The 21,660-nt window shown below is 36.5% G+C and overlaps 3 protein-coding genes and 1 long non-coding RNA gene across 4 annotated transcripts; 2 read left to right on the plus strand and 2 right to left on the minus strand.

Annotated features, from left to right (window-relative positions):
* Positions 1–1,791: 1,791 nt before the first annotated feature.
* Positions 1,792–7,193, minus strand: LOC116295356 (cilia- and flagella-associated protein 299). Its single transcript, XM_031703153.2, has 9 exons — positions 7,037–7,193; positions 6,663–6,716; positions 6,422–6,498; positions 6,026–6,116; positions 5,291–5,329; positions 5,086–5,124; positions 4,003–4,067; positions 2,113–2,167; positions 1,792–1,967 (listed from the first exon to the last, which is right to left on the minus strand). Exons 1-9 carry the CDS (start codon positions 7,142–7,144, stop codon positions 1,794–1,796), a joined length of 702 nt encoding a protein of 233 aa, XP_031559013.1. The 5' UTR covers positions 7,145–7,193; the 3' UTR covers positions 1,792–1,793.
* On the plus strand, positions 4,028–6,971 carry LOC148911819 (uncharacterized). Its single transcript, XR_016119537.1, has 2 exons — positions 4,028–4,164; positions 5,510–6,971. It is a non-coding gene; the product is annotated as an uncharacterized LOC148911819 (long non-coding RNA).
* A 1,880-nt stretch (positions 7,194–9,073) lies between the features above and the next one.
* LOC148911820 (uncharacterized) lies at positions 9,074–11,654 on the minus strand. Its single transcript, XM_089028963.1, has 3 exons — positions 11,472–11,654; positions 9,901–9,965; positions 9,074–9,404 (listed from the first exon to the last, which is right to left on the minus strand). Exons 1-3 carry the CDS (start codon positions 11,599–11,601, stop codon positions 9,243–9,245), a joined length of 357 nt encoding a protein of 118 aa, XP_088885089.1. The 5' UTR covers positions 11,602–11,654; the 3' UTR covers positions 9,074–9,242.
* A 327-nt stretch (positions 11,655–11,981) lies between these two features.
* On the plus strand, positions 11,982–21,538 carry LOC148911821 (uncharacterized). The gene is made up of 14 exons (XM_089028961.1): positions 11,982–13,535; positions 13,944–14,178; positions 14,436–14,550; positions 14,779–14,882; positions 15,020–15,135; positions 15,381–15,457; positions 15,662–15,939; positions 16,025–16,176; positions 16,326–16,410; positions 16,611–16,819; positions 17,323–17,415; positions 17,788–18,004; positions 18,168–18,254; positions 18,664–21,538. Exons 1-14 carry the CDS (start codon positions 12,567–12,569, stop codon positions 20,373–20,375), a joined length of 4,449 nt encoding a protein of 1,482 aa, XP_088885087.1. The 5' UTR covers positions 11,982–12,566; the 3' UTR covers positions 20,376–21,538.
* The last annotated feature ends 122 nt before the right edge of the window (positions 21,539–21,660 follow it).

Consider the following 21,660-nt stretch of genomic DNA (forward strand, 5'->3'; position numbering starts at 1 on the left):
TTTGGCATTTCACTGAATGAAAATTTGAGCGTTCTAATGAAAGGGCATTTGAAATTAAAGATTGTACAAAACTCGAGCCAAAGATAAATGTCCGATATCTACATTGGGAGAAAAACACGAAAAGGGCGACCGGTCACTAAACTGAAATGATTTCCGCCAAAAAAATCAAAACTTTGAACGGTTGAAAAGAACTATTTACACCAAAGACAAAGAGTCAAAAATTATAAAATTATTGATAAGAAATAGAATAGTTTTACCTCAGGAAATCGAAGTTGAGGAGGTTTCAATAAGGGAGAGTTCAAGTCGTATCGCCTAAAACGTCTTTGTGTCCATCTCCTGCTCGCGGTCTAAATGAATTCAGATTTTAGGAGCGCTTCCAACCTTACTCAAAACCAAAGGGTGTCCTTTTTGACGTACTCTGAGCACAGCAGGGCTATCAAACCAAACAGGTGTTATGTTGAACAGTCGATATCCGCTGAACTCCCTAGCATTAAAGCAGGCGACTTAATACCCAAATGATGCCATTAACGACATTCATTAATTCTGTAATTACAGCCAACTTCTCTTGTTTATATTGTTTTTCTATTTCTATTTATTTCCTATTTATAAAATGTTGAATGGAATATTATCGCTGACGCTTAGTGCTGACCAAACCTGTTTAAGAATATCTGTTTCAACGTTTTGTGCCTTTTGAAAAATAAAACGAAAAAAAATAGACATGAAATTCTCGATTGTGTTTGCTTTCTTGTCTAAGCTTCCTGCCTCAACTTCCTTGGGTAGAACGATAATTCAACAGAGAATTTGATGCCTGAAAGACAAGCCGGCATATGATCCGGAATTTTCGCTGTCATGTGAACTTCGTAATTTAAATCTGTAAGGGCTGCATGTCAGACTGGGAATTACAAGGATTTCATCGCTCTCGTTGTAAGTGGTGCTAACAGACTGGCGACAGTAGTAGAAAGATAGATAACATCGGGGTTTTTTGAGATTGCATTTTAGTCAAACTATACCATCAATGCACAACATAGGTTTTCATCTACTAATCTTCAATCTTACCGGTACGACTCCTCAATTTGAGGGGGGAAAATACTTGTATAGATCCGGGTAGTGACAATTCACTAATTATGCAATTAAATAATTATTGATTTTCTGATTTTCTGTCTCTTTCTTTTCTCCTCTTATTCATTCCTTTCGGGGTTTTTTCACTTTCTTCCTTTCCTTTATTGTCCTACACGTTTCTTCATTCTCTTTATCTCTCTCTTTCTTTTTAATCCATTATTTTTTATCTCTTTTTTTTTCCATATTCCTTTCTTTACGACACTTCTGGATTGACCCAGCGGTGAAAACACTGAAAATGGTGATTTTTTAAAATAAAAAACAAAAAAAAAAAAATGAATTTAAGAAAAATGTATTATGCTTTAGTCAATCTATTTACAACTTCAAGCTTTATAACTTTACTAGACTACAACTACTCACTTTAAATTTTAAAAAAAATCAGAATTCTGTACTTACATTTCTTCAAAACAAAGATTCTTTGGTATCAAGTTTAGCTCGGAAATTGAAAAGGCCAAACACTTTAGATTTTAAAAGACACATTTACGATAGACATTCGAGATCATGTGAGTTGGAACACTTGAAAAATCCTGTCTACAAAACACTTGAAGAAACATACGATATTCATCAGTTCAGAGAACATTCAACGATAACTTCTAGATTCACTTCAACATACATTAAAACATTGAATTTCGGAAGTCTGAAAGAGTTGAATTTTTATATTTTTTTCAATCATTAAATCAAGTCTTTCTTCGAGTAATATGATCGTACATGACTACTTGTGTATATTTCGGGGTAACGATAGTGATTCGAGCTGAATTATCGCCCGGCGTAGGAGCCTTTGGATCGACGTTTAAGATTTTTCGGTCTCGTTTATTCTTGAATAGCAAGCCAGTCACATTTTCAGCAATGACCTATATAAAGAGATTTAAAAGAAAAAACAATGTTAAAGAGTAGCTTCGGGGCTTTAAGAATGGATTTATAAATAGCTACAAATTGTTCATCATTTCTGGGAGAAAAATACGAGATTATTTGGCTACAAAATGACGTAAAACCAACCTGATAGTTCGGCGTTGGGTTAGATGTCGCTGTCTGTGTTTCCCAGTTGTAAAAACTAAGGAAAATATGAACAAAAAAACAACAGATTATAGAAAACGTAGACAAAAGAATTTAAAAGTTCTGTTTATTTTCTGGTATTCATCCGATCATTAATATATTTTATGGCTTTATTCTGACAAATAACGAAAAACACATAAAATCTTCAAAAAAGGATATTAAAAAACTAGAAAACGCCACATCATTAAATTTAAAGTTAAGTATTCGAATAAATCAACGGATCCCTCAGTAAAGCCTTTGTGGAATATTTCAGGCCAAGATTATTCTAGCCCTCAAGATAACAGTCTATCTAGAAATACGGTCCTTAAGCATTTCAATGCGCTTTGGTTCGTTATAAGATTCGGTTTGTGACAGCCCTTCAGCGCCTTCAAGTAAATTATCGCTAAATAGAGAAATGCTGTTTGAACAGCTGACCTGTACCAGACATATACTGCGGAGAGCCTCAGGCGTGCGATGTGAACTCATGGAAACGAATCACTCATACGTTCGAGGTCAGGACTTTGACTTCCGAAAACAAATATCAATTTTTCAGTTTCTCGTTTATATTCCTTTATTCTCGTTCGCGCGCGTCAAAATTTTATGTACGAATACGTACAAAACGTCTGTTCATTTTTTTATATAATAACGTAAAATCTGGTTTACTTCCATGATTTTGTAAATTTACAAAATATGAAGGAGTTTCACGGCAGTCATCATTTCTTTCTTTTCTTTTTCGTTTTTTTTTTTTTTTTAAATGTTAGACCGTTTCTGCAATTGTTTTTAACCTACAAATGGCTGCCGTTTAGCGCTCACTTTTATAACTTGCTGTCCTTATGCTAGTGTTTTTTACTTGACCGACAAAGATAACGGCTAAAACCATATTGCACATGCTTGGGATTTCGGCGGTAAAATAACCCAAAAATAACCCAAGAAAATGCAGGGGAAGATTTATGATTGATACAATGTTTTACAGTCGACTTACTTATACTGCTAAGCTTTATAAATTAGCCATTCTGAGGCTGAGGAAAAAATTGGGTTGAGTTGGTATTGCAATGAATTGTGGGACTATTTTAGGGGACGAAATGAGATAACATTGCAAATATTTTTCCTAAAACGGTCCCACGATGCACTGTAACACCAGATTATTTTCCTCGAGCCTCTTAGCAATCACTCGGAGAAGTCATTCCTCATTCAAAGTAAAAAAATAGTGGGGGTTTTTTTTGACGCTAAAACGCTAAGTTTTTAGAACCATGTACAATCCGATTTGTGGACTTCGAATCATTTACACAATTTCGACAAATGATTTTTTTCCGCCTTCTGGATCTGGATTTATTTTGTTCTTGACCGCCTTTCTTTTTAGTAATAAGAAATAGTACTAAAGGGCAAGCCAAAATCTTCGGTATATATTTGAATCCTTTGTTTCCTCAAGATTTTATCTAGTTTATTACCTCCTGTCCCTTCTACACCTATCCTCCTCCCCATATCTGTTCATCCTCTGCGCCCAAGGTACTGATCAACATGACCAGCAGTTTCATCCATTCTCAAACAAGATAAAAACATAAAGCAGGCGAATTCGAAGTAAGTTTAACTTTCATTTCTACTATCGCTTTACTTTGTCTTATTTATTTGCTTTTAATCGAGCATACGATAATATCTACTAAAGCTTATCGTATAGACTACTAGATTTAATATATTATATTTAGGTCTCACAGTGTATGTCATTCATTGAAAGAAAACATGGATTATTGACTACGTTTTAAAACCATGGGATTAGTTTAAGAAGGCCCGAGGCCATATTCATTAAGAGATTACTACGAAGCTCAAATAAGGGAACAAATAATGACTTTGTTGTACCTTAAATCTGAAGGTCTTGGAAGAAGTCGTCTTCTTCCGGCAAAATATGGCTCAAAATCTTCTGTCTAAAGAAAAAAACATGGGTTTAGTCTGAGTGGGATTATTGGACTGGGTTGCCTGATGTCCTCTTGGAAGCGGATGTATGGGTTGTCCTTATAGCAGGTAAAATATATTGATCTTGTCTTCTGTGTTGTACTGCATGTTTTTGCACTAGTCAATAAAAATCTCAACCCCCACCCCCAGGGACAGGGCAGGGAATTAATGTGGATTTAACATGGATTTTAACAATACTGAACAATCTTAACAGCAAGTCTTTCTACATACAGGTACTGTACCTGGAGAAAATGCTAAATTTAACACTAAATGAATGTCGAATTTCCCACCCTTTCCTGGGGTTAAGGGTTCTATGGGGTTTCAATTGCCTAGTGCATTAGATATAGCAAGTGTACAAACTAAGGAATGGAGATGGGCTTTAGGTTTTGAGGTATGGTGGAGAGAGTGGAATTCAAGCAGCCCCATTTTTTTGCAAGAAATAAATAGCTGGAGAGAGAATTTTCTATTATCATGCATACACTACCCCTGCTGCCCCCCGGAGGGGGGAGGGGGTACTCCCCTATATTCGCTATACGGGTAGGTGCCGCCAAACAGGTCATGGTTTTTAGCGATTGTACTCTCGAACAGGGTGTATAAAATCATGCTCTCTCCTCTCTGGAACAGGGTATCCATTTTCGCACTACCCGGACAGAATATGATTTTCAGCGATCTTGTTCTGGAACAGGGTATGAATTTCAGCCCTTTTTTCTCTGGAACAGGGTCAGGGTTCAGTGGGCTCAGCAGCACACCCCTACCCTAAACAGGCAAGAGTACCCCTAGGGCTGCACCCTCCCTTGGAATTGCCCAGATGTCTGCTTGTTTCTTTTTTTTTAGTTTCTTATATTTAAAAGCTTGCCTGAAGGGTTCTTAGTTTTGTTATATCCAGCATTTAATAGGGGAGATTAGAAAAAAAAGTGGGAGAACTTAGATCATATATTTGGTTTAGATCATATGTATCTAATAGGTTTTCAAATATCTATTTAGCCTCACCTTTAGTCTGTGTGCGTAATCAACATATCCTGAAATTTCCTGGGGGGAAAAGAGTTCTTTTTTTGAAATATGCTTTTTTTAAATAAAAACAAGAAAGACATCAAATATAAACCTAATAAAAATTTCTTCCTTGCATCAGATCAATTGAAATTCATGTACTATTACACTTAATCATACTGATAATTTTTTATCCAAATATATTTACCTGTCCCTTTACATTCTTGTCTCTAATAAAAATAATTGACTGGGAAAAAAAGAGTAAATAATATAACTATTAAATTAATTATTAAAGATAATTTTTTATCCATCATTTTTGTCACATTCAGAGCAGAGACCCTTCACATGAATAGCTGCTTAAGCTGCATGATAAAGACATGTAAATAGGGTAGTCCACCTCTAAACAATTAGCTATACTCTTCCACAGATTGAAAAAGTCAGCAGAAGCCAAGCTACAGACTGGAAGAGCCTAGTGATTCAACACTCATGACATTTTGGAGCCAGAATTCTTTGAGAGTTTTGCTTATTTTAGAAAGGACAAATTGGTAGACTTGGGAGATTTTCAATGTGTCTAGGATCATTACATGGTATGATTACTGGTTCAATTTGTATATATGGCTTGTTTCAATGACTAATACAGTATCCAGTAGGGACTGCAGAGACAGGTGGGCTATCGCTGTTCCCCATTTCCCACAAGTCTCTTGATAAAATATTTTCCAATCTTATTCCCCCCGCTTTTTCCTGTACTATATTATTATTATTATTATTCTCTTATATTGTTCAATCTTAGCCCCACTAGCTAGTGCAGTCAATTATAGGCATGTAAATCAGATAGAGCAATGCAAAAGTGTCCCTTTATTATAATGGACCAATCCTAAAGACCACAGGCAACTTTCTCCCAAGAGTCTTAACCTTAATGTCAGGATATCCGTACTTAACTTACAGTCATTTTTCCACTACGATTTGCTTCTTCCCTTTGGGCTAATGCTTTTAAAAAAGGGTCTTTAAGTTCCTTTCCAGAACTGGCTAGTGTTCTGTTGGTACAAGAAAACAAATACTTCATTCATAAATCTATTATTATAATTATTTTTTAGAAGAGGAGGTTGCTGCAGTTTTTCATTTTCTGCAAACTGGGTAGCTGTGAGCTGCATATTGAGTTTTAATTTTTCGCTGCTGTCAATTAAAAATAATCAGTACCTTTTATGTTCTTGCCTGGCAGCAGTGAAAAACCAATTTTGCAACAAGCCGTTGAAATGTCAGAGTTTGCAGAATATCCAAAACCGCAGAGAAGAAGTAAAAGTTCATACTGTAAGCACAACAAATGACTTATTTTACATACTTTTGTTGACTTCTTTTGGATAATCTGCTTGCTTCTGCTGCTTTCTTTCTTGCTTCAAACTCTTCTCTTTTGAGGACCTGAATTAGACATAATTAACATGCCTATTCATTCTTTTCTTAATAATATTCACATACAGATTGAGAAATAACATGATAAAATTTTATATGTAACATTGCATGCATGTATCTATGCCACATACAACTGGAAAATTTGATATCGTACAAGGTACTACTTGACTTACCTCTCCACTACCTCGATAGCCAAGCTCAACTAGCTGTCTTGCCAATTCTTCATCCTGTACAACAAAGAACAGCAGTTGATTACAATCAGTGTCCGCTAACCCATGCACAAGAACTGATAAGCAACGACTCTTTTGTCATGAATAGTCAACCGATCCTAGCTGTATCCCTACCCAGATTACTACTTTCACTTAGAAAAACAGGGCAGAATAGCCTTATTTTTTATCTAAATTAATTTAAAAATTCGATTCAAAAAGGTATGATCAAACATTCGTAACTTCTCGTAATTAAAAACAAAAAAATTTCACGAAGTTTTCAGCCTTGATTAATCGCAAAAACCTTTCTAGCCGAGAGAGAAAGAAAGAAAAAGACCTACCTCTAAATAATATAGATCTGTTTGAGTAATCTGACTGTCTAGGAAGTCCTCATAAGTTGCGAATTCAGTGACAATGTTGTCTGTAGCTCCAACTGCTTCTTCGTCCATCTTGGTTCTCTGCTTACATTGGCTAGTTGCTAAGTAACTAACAACCTTCGACCCAGGCTCTCGATTATTTCCACAGGTAACCCACGCTCTATGTAAGCTGAACACGGTGTTTAGTTTTGTAAAAAAAAAAAACACATTTAGTAGTACAAATTCAAAATTTATACTTTTATTCAATGATATATTGAGTACTATATTTTCGAAATTTAGATATTTTTTCTGTTTGTTGCGCGCATTGTTTGTGTTTGCTTTTTTCTAGAGCTGAAAATAGATTTTTCTTTCAAAATGATTACGCTAAAAATAATATTCATTTTTAAAAACATTTAATTTTTTTCGGTCGGTAAACATTTCCTTCACTTATCCTTCGATCAACCGTCCGTCCATCTTCCCATCCGAACCTTCATCCATCCATCCGTTTATCCTTCTATCTATCCATCGGCCCATTTGCTCTTTCAATCATTCATTTCTTAGTACGGTATATAACCGTATTATTCATGTATTCTTGTAGTTATTCTTTTTTTCATTAAGGTTATCAGAACACTTTTCCTTGTTTTGCTTAAGGTTAATGGGCTTTTAGCCTGTTTAGTCTCGCACTAAGATTACCCTGTTGAAGAGGAAAACGTTAACCCATAACACGTTCTGGAACAACATTAAAGGAGTTTCTGGTCGTTTAAAGTACGTTAGCATTGCATTACAACACTCGTTGTTTTCCTAGCCCTGCGTCACCCAGACCCGCTGGCCAAAACGTCGGGCCAAAAATCTTTTGCAAAGATTTTTACCTTCGACGCTTTGACGTCTTTTTTAAATATAGATTGTCACGGAGAAGAGAAGTCGTTTTCCCGCATTAAAATTATTACCAGAACTACAAAAAATCGCTGGAAGCAAGTTCAATATGTCTGCTGTAAACAGGATGTTTCTGTGACAAGCTTTTTATTAAAAAGCGAGATTATGGACTAAACATCGATAACAATAACAAAATGGCTCCTTTTTTATACCGGTAATTAAAGAATTGTTTGGAAATCTCGTTTCATTTCTAAAATAATTGAATTTTTTTAGTGATTTTTATTCATAACATCTAAAATTTCAAAAGGGAACAAACAAGAAGACTGATACGGTAATTTCGAAAACCACAGGGAGCCCGATTTACAAATACTTGGGGAAAAAATAAAGATTCAAAAAATCGAAAATTTAGCCTTTGTTCTAAATATTTTTGTGGTTTGGGTCCAAAAAGTCTGATAGATATCATAAATGACAGAAAATCAAGCAGACGAGATTTTGTTATGGCGCGTGTTAACTGAACTTGCCATAAACCACGGATAAAAAACGAAGCCGTTTAGCTCAGCCTAACTATTATAATATATTAGTTTTTCTTAGTATAGGTTGCTATCAATAGACGTCACTTCCGGTAATAGCTCTTTTTTCATGGCTTGTAGAATCCTGGAGGTTGTTTTGATATTTTGTTTTCTGGTTTGATGTAGTGAAAATAGTCAAATACAATAGTTTGAAGACTTATTTTGATATGTTTTGACTTAGCATCCGCTAGTTGCCCCCCAGTCAACCGCTTGTTTGCCCCCCAGTCAACTCCAAAAAGTCACGTGATTGATAGTAAGCAATAGCACCTTAGTAAATTCACAAACTTACGACCAGGCTATTGTTCGTTTGCAATAGACGTCATAGCCGCCATGTTGGAAGAATTTGACAAAAGATTTTTCAATGAATTCTTTTGTTATATCTTCCAACATGGCGGACATCCCTTTTGTTATTGTGCTCTCTTGGGATTGATTGCAAACCAAGAATATGCTATTCAAAATGATGGTGTAAGATCATGTGAGCAGGTTACGGGACAGTATCGCTTCTAGTTCTTGATCACTCAATAAAAAATAAAAATTAATGATTAATAAATATTAATCCAAACATTGATTTATTGATCGCTTTATTTTCGTTCAGAACACAGTTACAGTATTTTCGCTCCATTCTATTCTTACGGCGTTCAATTCAATCTTGAACAGAAACAATGGAACATTTGCTCAGGCATAGTTATACATGTTTATGATGAACTTTCATATTCTGACAAACTGATCACGCATTGAAGTCGTAAATGTTAACAATCGATTAGCTTGGGTTCGGGTTTGATTAGACCGGCTCGTCTACAGTATATCCCGAGAACTTGCAATGTTTCTTCTTTCTGTTCACCCTCCCCGGGTCTCTTGACAGGTCCTGTCCATCTGCACTTGACATCTACTTCTTTCTTTCCGTCAATGCACTGAAAAAATAATATTTTAGAAACGGCCTTCTTAGTTTATTTGTTCCGATCTTTCTTTCTCTCTTTTCTACATCCATTCATCTCAAGCCTCCAATCCATCCATCCATCCATCCATCCATCCATCCATCCATCCATCCATCCATCCATCCATCCATCCATCCATCCATCCATCCATCCATCCACCCATCCACCATCCATCCATCCATCCATCCATCCATCCATCCATCCATCCATCCATCCATCCATCCATCCATCCATGAGTATGATTGTTTTCTATCTTTACTGTGCCTTATGAATTGAAATAAAATTGCAGCCTCGTAATCCATGTAGTACTCGTTAGAACAGTTACTGCATATTCATTTGCGGGGGGAATTTGAATTCCACTGGGGAAATTGCTGCAATGGTGTCTTAATAGGAACCATGAATTCGACTCTTGTTTCGTTGATAACTCATTAAATAACTCACTAATCAACATTGATTTTCTTGTTTTTCTTACCGGCGATTGATCGCCTTTTCGATAATACCATTGTACACTTCCACCATTTATGGTTGCTGTTGGAGCTAAATTTAAAAAAACGATTATACCTTACATCATAACTTATCGTGTCATATATTAGGGTAACGATAATTATATTAATTAGCCTTCGCCTGGTAATAAACGGCGTTCCTTAAAAGTGATTTTTAGGCATTTATATCCCTTGATTCGAGGGTTTCTCTCCGAGGTCTTGGGTCTTCCTACATCACCTTTGTGCTTTGGCACGAAACCAAACACAACTTCCAATTCGATCGTTGCAAGTTGGCCAGCATGCCCCGATTTAGATCAGCCCAGAGGTTGTTTCAGGGTTCAATCTGTGAGTTAGCCATGCCCTGACTTAGATCAGCCCAGAGGTTGTTCCAGGGTTAAATCTGTGAGTTAGCCATGCCCTGACTTTGATCAGCCCAGAGGTTGTTCCAGGGTTAAATCTGTGAGTTAGCCATGCCCTGACTTAGATCAGCCCAGAGGTTGTTTCAGGGTTAAATCTGTGAGTTAACCATGCCCTGACTTTGATCAGCCCAGAGGTTGTTTCAGGGTTAAATCTGTGAGTTAGCCATGCCCTGACTTAGATCAGCCCAGAGGTTGTTTCAGGGTTAAATCTGTGAGTTAACCATGCCCTGACTTAGATCAGCCCAGAGGTTGTTTCAGGGTTAAATCTGTGAGTTAACCATGCCCTGACTTTGATCAGCCCAGAGGTTGTTTCAGGGTTAAATCTGTGAGTTAACCATGCCCTGACTTTGATCAGCCCAGAGGTTGTTTCAGGGTTAAATCTGTGAGTTAACCATGCCCTGACTTAGATCAGCCCAGAGGTTGTTCCAGGGTTAAATCTGTGAGTTAGCCATGCCCTGACTTTGATCAGCCCAGAGGTTGTTTCAGGGTTAAATCTGTGAGTTAACCATGCCCTGACTTTGATCAGCCCAGAGGTTGTTTCAGGGTTAAATCTGTGAGTTAGCCATGCCCTGACTTAGATCAGCCCAGAGGTTGTTTCAGGGTTTGATCTGTGAGTTAGCCATGCCCTGACTTAGATCAGCCTAGAGGTTGTCCCAGGGTTTGATCTGTGAGTTAGCCATGCCCTGACTTAGATCAGCCCAGAGGTTGTTCAGGGTTTGTTCTGTGAGTCAGCCATGCCCTGAAGCTTGGGATTGGACAAAATAACAAATACAAAGAAAGAATGGATTATGGTGAACAATGTGTATTGTTCTACATGTGATCTACGTTCTTTGTTTTATCTCACCATTCATTGCTTGTTCATCCACTCCCAGGCTTCGTTCTGCCGGTTGCGGATTACTTAAATTCGGGCTCGTTATGTGAGGTAGCCGAGCGTTTAACATAAATCACCCAAAAGGTTGTTTCAGGGTTCGATATGTGAGTCAGCCCTAATGCTGTTTATAACATTGAGAACTTTTAAAAAGCCTAACTATGAAACAAAACTAGAAAGATCAAATCGGTTAAATTTATTGCTCTCAATTAATTCGTTGATAGAGAATAACCTGCAAATACCAAAATCTATATATATATTTTTTTATATTTACCAAGAATAGCATTCAGTCTTTTATCTTGGTGTTTATCTCTGAACATTTCCATGTCCGATTTCTGAAGTCGCATTCCGCTGCAAAATATAAACAAGCAGAGGAAAGATACCAAACTAAATAGCTTTGCCATGGCTTAGTCCTGATGATGATGAACTTCAGTTATATGCACCTTGGAGTGTTGAATAAGATACTGAGGCGTTCCTTTGCTTTGCACACACATATATATATACTAGAGACTGAACTGGTTTATGGATAGCCAATAAAATGTAATCATTGTCAAATATTATCAGGCACTAGGATTAACACACCTTTTGCTGTTCGTTAACCGCGAGCGAATATTCATTGAAGCGAAGAAGTATTGTCATTAGAGCGAACAGGCATACAACAACGCGAACGGAGTCTCAAGCGTGCGATGGACTTTCATTATTAAGAAATTTAGCATTGAATTTGACAATCATGAATAAGTTTCCGTGGATTCATTAACGTTTTCAAACTTTCATTAGCGTTTTGGTGCAGATGAGGAGCTTCATGGTACTTTGAAAATTGTCCGCGGGAGATGTTCAAAATCTTGAATTGTCATGACTACGGAGTTAATCCAATAAAACAATCCTTCAGTTGTTATAGTTAATCCCCTTAATCCCATTAGTAGGTCACATCGATGATTTCTAACTATGACATACACTTATGACTTTCTAATAAAACAAAAGTTTCTGGAGTTGTTTTTCAAACATTGCTGTCTCGCAAAAGGCCGCTCTGATAACTTTATGCCTTTTTATTTGTACCACGCCACTTCTCTAACTTTACAATTCAGAGCATTGCCGAACCTTTGAACTGAATCGATAAAACCATAGTAAGTTGTTGTATTTTTTACTGCATTAACCTATCTGATTCTGCTGTTACGAAGAAAAACTGTGTAAGGAACTTTATTTCGTACGTATAGTTTTTCCGCAAACAAGCTTCTAACTTAGTAAGCCGCCTTTGCGGCCGAGCGCGGACTGTGGAAGAGTCTGTAACCTTGAAGAGGTGGGATCCCTTTGTCATTCTTTCAATATGGTGGATATGTACATGTACATGTAATCTTTTTGGAATTTTCCAATGGATGATCAAATAGATCTTCAGTACTTTCGTCACAAGTTAATAGTTAATTTAACCCTTCAGTATAAATATGATGTTTTGGCGCTTAAATTTAATTTTACGATGGAGGACGAGGCAGAGCACCGGTTTAAGTTGACTCGTGTGTTCGGTCCTTCGCTGGACTCCTTGAAAGTTTGGTACGCTGTTCCAAACAGCTTGATGCCAAATGGCAGAAAAGAAAAATTTTTGAACAGCGACATTGCCAAGTTTTTTCCTGGTGAGATCTTGGAAGTGTCGATCGGAGAGTTGGAGACTCAAGACGTGAAGAAGGCTCCCATTTATATATTTGGGTCGAAGAAGAAAGACATAGTGGTAGTTGCTACCTCATTTGGCCTGCTTGCGACAAGCCTACGATCAAAAATCGAAAAGAACAGTTTTATAAAATCAAATGTTTTTTTAGAGCTCAAAAATCATATTAACTCTTTCGTTAGCAATGATAATATTATGGCGGGAAAAAATGGCGCCAAAAACATTAGGGTAGATACCCCACCAGAAACCCCTCATGGCAGTGGAACGGTACATGCTCTCCTTCCAGAGACTGATTCACTAAAAAAGTTGGAGGTTAGTTCGTTAGGACCGCGACTTCTGGCAAAAAAAGGTAGTGAAATTGCAAGAGCGTTATGCGATGATGTGAAAAATCGATTGGGTGAAGATAACCTCGGCGCCGTACTTGGCTACAGTTTTTCTTTTGGAGACGAGAACGATAAAAATTTTGTTCAGGAAAGTCTTTCCATTGCCTTGTCTATCGTTGCCAAGAAGTGTGGCTTCAGGAAAGCCTTTAAAGAAATGCTCAGCCAGCCAGTGTATAGTGCCTTTATAGACACTATGAAAGTCCCTGATTGGGTTCAACTGCTTGTCAAGCTCAGTATCAAGATGCCTGACCAATCTTGGCAAACGATGCTGAACCTCTTAAACCTTGGTAGAAGTGGGGTAAGGAATGATTTGACTTTTGCTTATAATGTGCTATCAATTACAATATTGCTAATAGTATAATGTAACTGTTCACATTCTAATCCTTTTTAATGAAGAATAATATTTGTGATATTCGATATAGTCACGAATGTTGAGACAAGCATAATCAGACAAGTGTAAACAAAAACTTAGGTACCCTGCGAGCAGAGTCTCTTAAATTAAAAGAGACTCTGCTCGCAGGGAAAAACTTAGGTACATTCACAAAAAAAAAACCCAAAGATGTGTGGGGCATTACAAGGGGGTTTGCAAGGCAAAACTGCCCCAAGGGCAAATAGTGAAGATTGTTTCTAGTATTTTAGAAATCCCCCTGGTTGGCCTAGAGAAGGCCGCTGATAGGCACATTAATCATATGAATTATTTTTGTAGAAAGCCACAGATGCAGGAATTTTGCTATCAAGCAATGCCATTAGAGCCAAGAAGTCCCTTGTGTTTGACATAACAAGGGAGATGTTTGACATATCCCAGCTGCCTGCAGATCTTAGAGGTTACAGTGTAAGCCTGCCAATGGTTTTGGTATGGGCTATTAGAGAGAGTAGGTTGCACCAGTGTGCACCAGAACACATGGAGTTCAACCTGAAACTTGATGGTAGACCACTTGGAGGTCTGTACTTAAAAAAAAATTTCAAACTTTAATTATTCTTATTGGTGTCACTCTACGTTTTTCCAAACTGAGTTTCAAAATTATAACTGATTGAGTATTAATCAATATCATTAAATACAGTGTTATGTGAAAAAGCATCTAAGTAACAGATGATAATGATTAATTCAACTCTTTACCTTTTTGTTATAATAGTTGCCTGTACAAAAATATTTAAGTTAAGGTACGCAAATATATTGTTATATTCCTTCTTTTTGCAGGACGTGATCAAATTTCAGTAGGCATTGTACCTATTAGCCTTGCTTCTGCTACGAAGGGGAGCCAGAGCTCTTTGTCTGTGCATCCACTTGCTATTGCAAATTGTAGAGAAGAGAGGTACAACTGAGTATTACATTAAGTAAGCTGTATTAAGACCTAAAAAACTTTTATTGAGTATTATATAATTTGGTCATTATATACAATGTAATATCAATGTTCAATAAACATTGGGGAAAAGTTTGTAACTCTTTGTTTTCAAAATTATTCCCAAATTAAATAAGAAAAGCATGAACTATACCAGAATCTTATACACACCAAGATAATAAACTCATCTTATTTCAACAGAGAAAAGATCAAGACATTGCTGTTAAGACTTAACAATGAAAAGAGAGAAATTAAGAACAATGGTCTTCTAGTGGATGGCAAACTTTACAAAGTTAAATTCAAAGGTTCGAAAAAATACCTTTTCTCAAAAGGTTATAATAAATTATGTATTGTACATATAAACTTTTTAACAAATTAATTTATATTAAAAAAAAGTTTATAAAGCATTGAAAAGTTAAGTAAAATCTTTTGTTTCCTAAAGTAACCCTTGACCTAAAGGCACTCCTGATGTTAATGGTAGACCCAGAGGATGAAAGCTTTATACTTGGAGATAGAGGACTTGAGGTGCAATTTTGTGCTTTCTGTGAAGCTTTAAGGGTAAGTGTTACCTTCTCCAGTAACAGAAAAATAATCTAGTAATTACAAAGAACAAACACTGAAGCCAAGTAGCATATTGTGCCTTAATGTTTTAACACACACTTATAAGAAGTGGTTACAACATTCACAGCCATGTTGTATCAGATTTACGAACACAAGCTGCAGGAAAGTGATTGAAAATCTGATACAACACGTATGAGTTATATTGTGAGTTGTGATATTACTGAATTTGTATCTATATATAGGCATGCAAAGAACACTGGAATGGTGCTTATGATGAGGTCTGCCTCACATGTCTTGCATCAAAAGCTAACATTGGAAAGTAAGAAAATTATATTGATTCATAACTTTATTAAGCCAGGACTCGATAATAGTTCTCATATAGGTCTACTTATCACAGACTCAAGTGAATGTGAAAAGCATTGAACTGAAGGACAGCAGTTAAAAATTGTCTAGAATATTGGACTACCATTATGTTCAAATCATTTATTTATTGATTCATCCATTATTTGTTTGTGGTTTTTAGATGGACAGGTTTTCGTGACGATTTGACATTTCTGTTTGATGAAGAGTTGGCAAACATTCCACTCTGCTCTTTGCATTGTGAAATGCGAAATACTGAGCAGTTGCTGGGAAGTCTGGGGCTATTTGCCCACAGATGTGGTACTCTTGAAGAATGCAATGAAGCACTGGCAGACTATGGTCCTGAAGCATCCAGGGGAAAGGACCGAATAATGATTAAAAAAAAGGAAGGTCAAACGACTGCTGTTTCAAAAAGTAATGTAGTCGTAAAATCCTTTTCAGGTAAATCTAGTATTTTTTAAGTTGCTCATCCACACAAAATATTGAATAATAATTTTCAAAAGTGTATTTTCAATTTTTGATACAGGATCAACAGCCAAAGCATACCTTGATAATTATGAAGATATTGTTTCTCAATCTTTGCCTGTGGAGAAGGTAGCACTACATTACAGTGAAGTCAGTGGCTCTGCAAAATATGTCATCCTCAAGTTTGTTTCATTTGCAGATTCAGTTGTGAAGGTAATTGAAAAGTCTTGTACTAAATACCATTAAATAAATTAATTTAATAAATTGTCATTAAGTCATCCTCATCAGATCATTATCATGATTACGATATTATATTATTAAATATAAGAAATTATGTTAATGCTTAATCTTATCTTTACCAGTATTTAGAAGAAATTGCTGAAAAGGGGACATTCAGAAGAGATTGTGGTACCAGACAAGAGGAAATTCTGCTGAAGGAGAACATCGGTATGTGCCACATATTTAGATTGTGTTGTGTTGTATAAAACCAAACTATCCCAAACTTGTATCCTTTTTGTACTTTGCAGGTAACCAATTTCCCTTGATATTCTTAAGATCCAATAACATGATTGAAGACATCATAAGGTTTATTTTCTAATCAGAGATAACAATTTTGAATGAAAAAGGCTATTTTTTCTTTTTTGTAGCATTTGAAGCATTCATAGAAACAGAGATGCTTTCTTGGAAGGCATGGTTGAAAGATGTGGAAGATCGTTTTCTTGAGATGGAAAATAATGTGCCTTTAAGTTCACCTCCCAAAAAGAAGCTAAAGAAGAGACAGCAAAGGAAAACAGAAAACAAAGTGTCCTCAGTGGCTGAATTTGCTGCAGAATTACAAATTGACTGTTTCAAAAAGGTGACATACTCAAAAATAATTGTTTATTGAAATTGTCCCCAATTTATCTACTTGATTTCCTTGAAACTTAAAAAAATACTAGAATGCACACCATAAAACTGTTAAACTAAAGTAATTAATATGCATCGTCTAATTGCACTATTTTGTACAAACTAATACTATCATTGAAGCAGAACTGCAGTGCAAACAGCAATAGCAGCCTATCTAGCTTTCTTTGTGTTTTTTTGTTTTGTTCCTGCCTGTGAAAGCTTAGTTTGTCATTGACTAAAAATGGTTGATAACTATATTATTATTGCACTGAATTATAAGTTAGTAGTTGTTTCAGAGTTTCATAACTGTGCACTCTATTAAAGTCTTCCTTAGGAATTTCCTCTAGCTTCCCAAACATCCAAACTACTGTATGAACTTAAATACTCAACCCAATGTATGTACTAGAAGTAATTAGCTAATGGCTATATTACTTCGAATTAATATTTTAACACTTTCATTTGATTTCTCTTGAGGTCTTTGAAGGTTGGCAAATTATTGACCTTGTCATGAGGAAAAATGTGTATGAGGATGATGAAGATGAGAAGATAGATATTTTTGATGTTAAGGTATAAAGAGTATAAATTTTATTTAAACAATAGAAATTCATGACTCTGAAGAGTGCTGTAAATTCTGATTCAATTCCCGTAAACTTTAACTTGGATTTTCTCCGCAAAACCTAAATTTTTAACATTTTTAATGTGAATAAAATCATTTACTTAGACATTGTCAAACAAGTTCAAAACATTTAGGTCATGTTGTAAATCTCATACAACATGGCTGCTCATGTTGTAAATGTTACTGTTATTTCCCCCACAGTCTAAGTTATTATATAATTGCCCTTATCCTATGCAATGATAGGTCCACACTCACACATATGGTTATTTGATAAAGAAAAATTTAATAAGGACCTTCTATCTTATCTCATCTCAATATTTCAGTGCAACATTTGGGGGAGACAGCTGAGACACTTATTTGGAGTCTCTCTTGGTGCAGGGGACTACATCCATTACACAGTTGACCACAGCGCAATGTTACTTCGACAGCATCGGTCACTTGTCAACTATTCAAATCAAGGATTTGAAGCAGCACACAAAGTACACCGTGCTTTATATTCACGGGCCACGAACCATGACCAAGCTGGAGGGAGTCAATCAGGTATTTGTTTAACTTCTACATTGTTGTCAATTTTTTTAAAATTATTATCATTACTTTTAATAGTAGTGGTGGTGTTGACGGTTAAGTACTTAATGGTCCTTATTGATTATGATCAAGAAAATAGTAATCTGAGTCTCAAAATCTTGTGAATTTTATTTTCTAGTAAACCAGATATTGACACACGTGCTCGCAGAGAATATGCTGTCTTTACGATTACAGTTTGTTAAAGCTAAGGAGTGCATTGCTGGAGGTAACAATGATGGGCTTCAGCTGCCCATTAAATGATGACATAAATCTGTTTTCAAAACCTTTGTCCCACATGAAGTTTGTAATTGTTGAAATAGAAATTAATTAACAGCAGAATCTGAATTTCATGAATCTTGATTAAATGAGCAAACAAACAGTGCAATGATGCTAAAGTTATTTTTAGAAATGCTGAAGATCTTCTAAATGCCTTGAGCATCGTGTTCACATGGGTTTAATTATTTAATACAATTATTTTCAGATTATTCTTTTAGTTACAGTAATTCCTATCTCACTATTTACTATGTTCATAAGGGACAAAGTTTTTGAAGACAATGATTAATAATTATTAGACACAGAATGCTATAATTCAGTTATCGATAGTGAAATGTCAATTTTCAAATTAAATTTTATAGGAAAGACAAATTTTTACTATCGAGGATGTGGGTGGAGGAATAAGACTGCTGGTTGGTCAAAAGATGACCAAATCTGGATTCTAACAATGGATGAACTTTTTGAAAAAATATTTGGCAAAGATTACCTAGAATATAATTATGACAAGGACCATGGGACAAAGGTGGCTAGTGACCCCAGAGAAAGCTACAAATACTGTCACCCTGATTGGGAAGATGACCTTGAGGATTCTGCCAACTACAGCAGCGAGAAAGTTTGGAATAAAAAACCAAAGGCTAAGAAATCCCTCATATTCGAGATCGAGAAAACCTCATGCCCAAAGACTAGACAAGGCCCTCAAGCCTCCAGCCCAATGGGTAGTCCTCAAGCCTCCAGCTCAACGGCTAGTCCTCAAGCCTCAAGCCCAATGGCTAGTCCTCAAGCCTCAAGCCCTACGACTAGTCCTCAAGGTCCTCAAGCCTCCAGCCCAACGGGTAGTCCTCAAGCCTCCAGCCCAACGGGTAGTCCTCAAGGTCCTCAAGCCTCCAGCAGCCCAAAGGCTAGTCCTCGAGGTTCTACTAATACTACAGGTCAATGTAAAAATGACACATGTCCAGTTGTTGATCTTACTTACCCATGCAGTGCTAAACCATTACAGTCACATCCTCGTGCCGTTTGCTTGTCATTATCTTTAACACGCCAACAGTTTGCTGATATTGATATCCCTGAATTAATTACATCCTCTATAAGCAAAAAGGATGTCAAAGGAATCTATGGTGATTGCAAAGATCTAACCAATCCATTCAATCTGACCCAAAGACCTCCAGAATGTGCAGTTATTTGGGCTGAAGAAGTCGCGAGGAAAGCACGTAGAGGAAAGAGACCCACATCAGTTAAAATAGGAAGCACTGGAATGTTCACTTCTACTGACATTGAGGTCCTCCACAAGTACTGCCAAATTGCTAAAACTAGGCATATGATCAATGAAGAAAGGAATTGGTTGGAAAACGTGGATGATCTTTCTTGTCCTGAAATTGAAAGCATCAAGAAAATTTTATGGGAGAGGAACATGACAGCTACCATTTTGACTGTTGGTGCAAAGTCGATCGATGTGCAATCATTTGCAACACTAGTAAATGAAAGATATCTGGATAATTTCTTAATAAACTGTGTAATTCTGAGATACGTAAAAGATCAGGCTAACAAGCAAGTAATTTACCTTCCATCAGAAGCATTCACCTGGCTGAGTAGTAACAATGACAAATTTGTGCTAGATCAGGTAGTTAAGTCCATCACTGAAAGTACAATCCATCCAAATGATAGCGTACGCCTTGTGCTTGTTCCTGTTCACATGAATGAATGCCACTGGGGACTTGTGGTTGTTGATCTCATGAATGATAGACTTTTGTTTGATGATGGGATGAAATGGCAGCCTAGAAGAAGTCTTTTGCCAGAAGTACAGCAGCTTCTTGATTTCACATACAGGGTCAGACCTAATGACAAAAAGCTTTCTACAAAGTTTTGGAACCAGAAAACTAATTTTGAAAGATTTGGCATGCCTTTGCAGATGACAGGCACCACACAAGGCACTGGAAGTTGTGGTGTGGGAGTGATACTGTCCGCAAGAGACTTTATCATGAGTACAGAAGTTTCAAAATTTAGCTGGACCTTTAACAACATTAGGAGTGAGCGCAAGAACCTTTGCCTTAAAATTGTTCATTGGAGTAAGACTTAGCTTAAATCCTTGACTGTGGGCTGTTATTCAGTGAGATTTTCTTTTGGGTTTAATCACTGATTTTGTCCCCCTTTATTTCAATTTCAGTGCCTTGAGACAGCAGAGTAGCTTGGCCTATCACAAGGCTGTTATTCTGTGAGAGTTTCTCTCCGGGTGTCTCATTGGGCATCTAGTTTGTATATAACTGATTGTATATAATATTGCCCATAAAAATAATGCACTAATTGTTTTCTTTATTTCAATTTCAGTGCCTTGAGACAGCAGGATAGCTTGGCCTATCACAAGGCTGTTATTCTGTGAGAGTTTCTCTCCGGGTGTCTCATTGGGCATCTAGTTTGTATATAACTGACTATATATAATATTGCTCATAAAAATAATGCACTAATTGTTTTCTTTATTTCAATTTCAGTGCCTTGAGACAGCAGAGTAGCTTGGCCTATCACAAGGCTGTTATTCTGTGAGAGTTTCTCTCCGGGTGTCTCATTGGGCATCTAGTTTGTATATAACTGATTGTATATAATATTGCTCATAAACATAATCACAATTCTTTTCTCCATATTTTAATTTCAGTATCAAGAGTAATCAAAAGCTAAATATGAATCTTCCCTATGAAGAGTCTCACAGTCAAATTTCCATTTCTTGAATTGTCATATAATGGCCACCATATTAATTCACATTCTCTTGTAAGTCTTCCTTTTCCTTCATCAATAATGATCTCTGTTTTCATGGTAACATTCTGTGCTAGCCTTCCCATTTTAGCGGCCTCTAAAGCCTCGCGTCCAAATAGTTCTTCTCTTTCTGCAATTTCCCTTGTACCATTAAATGATTTCGATAATTTCAATGGCACTCTATGTTGTTCATTGAAGGCCCTTTGAACATCTCCTAGAGAGTAGGTCTTGTAGGACACTTTTTGTACTCTTTCTTTCCACATGGGAGGCTTCATGTGTTTCACTTCTTTAACACTGTTTACTGTGGCACTTTGAATGTTGTGAAGCAAGTGCTCAAGATATGTAAGAGGTACACTTGTCATGGTAACTTGGTACCATTTGGCTGAAATAAAATGCATTGTAAGTAAAGAAAAATATGATGATGCAGTGCCAGTTTGGCTTCCTGTTGAAGAATATGGTCGGCTAGTACACTAAATAAAATAGTAATAAAATGAACACAGGAGAAAGTTTTTTAGTATAATACTGACAAAAAATATATACTGAGCACTTATTCTTTCAAAGCTAGAGATTCATTTTTTTAGGAAGGGGTGGTCGGGCTGGAGGAATCCAAGAGTGGT

This window comes from Actinia tenebrosa, unplaced genomic scaffold (genome assembly GCF_029948245.1).
Source record: "Actinia tenebrosa isolate PJP-AT-01 unplaced genomic scaffold, QUT_ActTen_1.0 PGA_scaffold13__45_contigs__length_12533684, whole genome shotgun sequence".
In the NCBI taxonomy this organism is placed as follows: Eukaryota; Metazoa; Cnidaria; class Anthozoa; order Actiniaria; family Actiniidae; genus Actinia; species Actinia tenebrosa.

What these genes read in the sequence shown, in the direction of transcription:
- LOC116295356 (XM_031703153.2), bottom strand. Translation starts at nt 7,144, where the DNA reads ATGGACGAAGAAGCAGTTGGAGCTACAGACAACATTGTCACTGAATTC. An exon ending in CAGATCTATATTATTTAGAG is followed by an intron (nt 6,717 to 7,036) that starts GTAGGTCTTTTT and finishes TTTGTTGTACAG; the next exon opens with GATGAAGAATTGGCAAGACA. An exon ending in TCCAAAAGAAGTCAACAAAA is followed by an intron (nt 6,117 to 6,421) that starts GTATGTAAAATA and finishes TTGTACCAACAG; the next exon opens with AACACTAGCCAGTTCTGGAA.
- LOC148911820 (XM_089028963.1), bottom strand. Translation starts at nt 11,601, where the DNA reads ATGGCAAAGCTATTTAGTTTGGTATCTTTCCTCTGCTTGTTTATATTT. An exon ending in AAGACTGAATGCTATTCTTG is followed by an intron (nt 9,966 to 11,471) that starts GTAAATATAAAA and finishes TTTTAAATTTAG; the next exon opens with CTCCAACAGCAACCATAAAT. An exon ending in GAAAAGGCGATCAATCGCCG is followed by an intron (nt 9,405 to 9,900) that starts GTAAGAAAAACA and finishes TTATTTTTTCAG; the next exon opens with TGCATTGACGGAAAGAAAGA.
- LOC148911821 (XM_089028961.1), top strand. Translation starts at nt 12,567, where the DNA reads ATGGATGATCAAATAGATCTTCAGTACTTTCGTCACAAGTTAATAGTT. An exon ending in TTGCAGATTCAGTTGTGAAG is followed by an intron (nt 16,177 to 16,325) that starts GTAATTGAAAAG and finishes TATCTTTACCAG; the next exon opens with TATTTAGAAGAAATTGCTGA. An exon ending in TAAGGAGTGCATTGCTGGAG is followed by an intron (nt 18,255 to 18,663) that starts GTAACAATGATG and finishes TAAATTTTATAG; the next exon opens with GAAAGACAAATTTTTACTAT.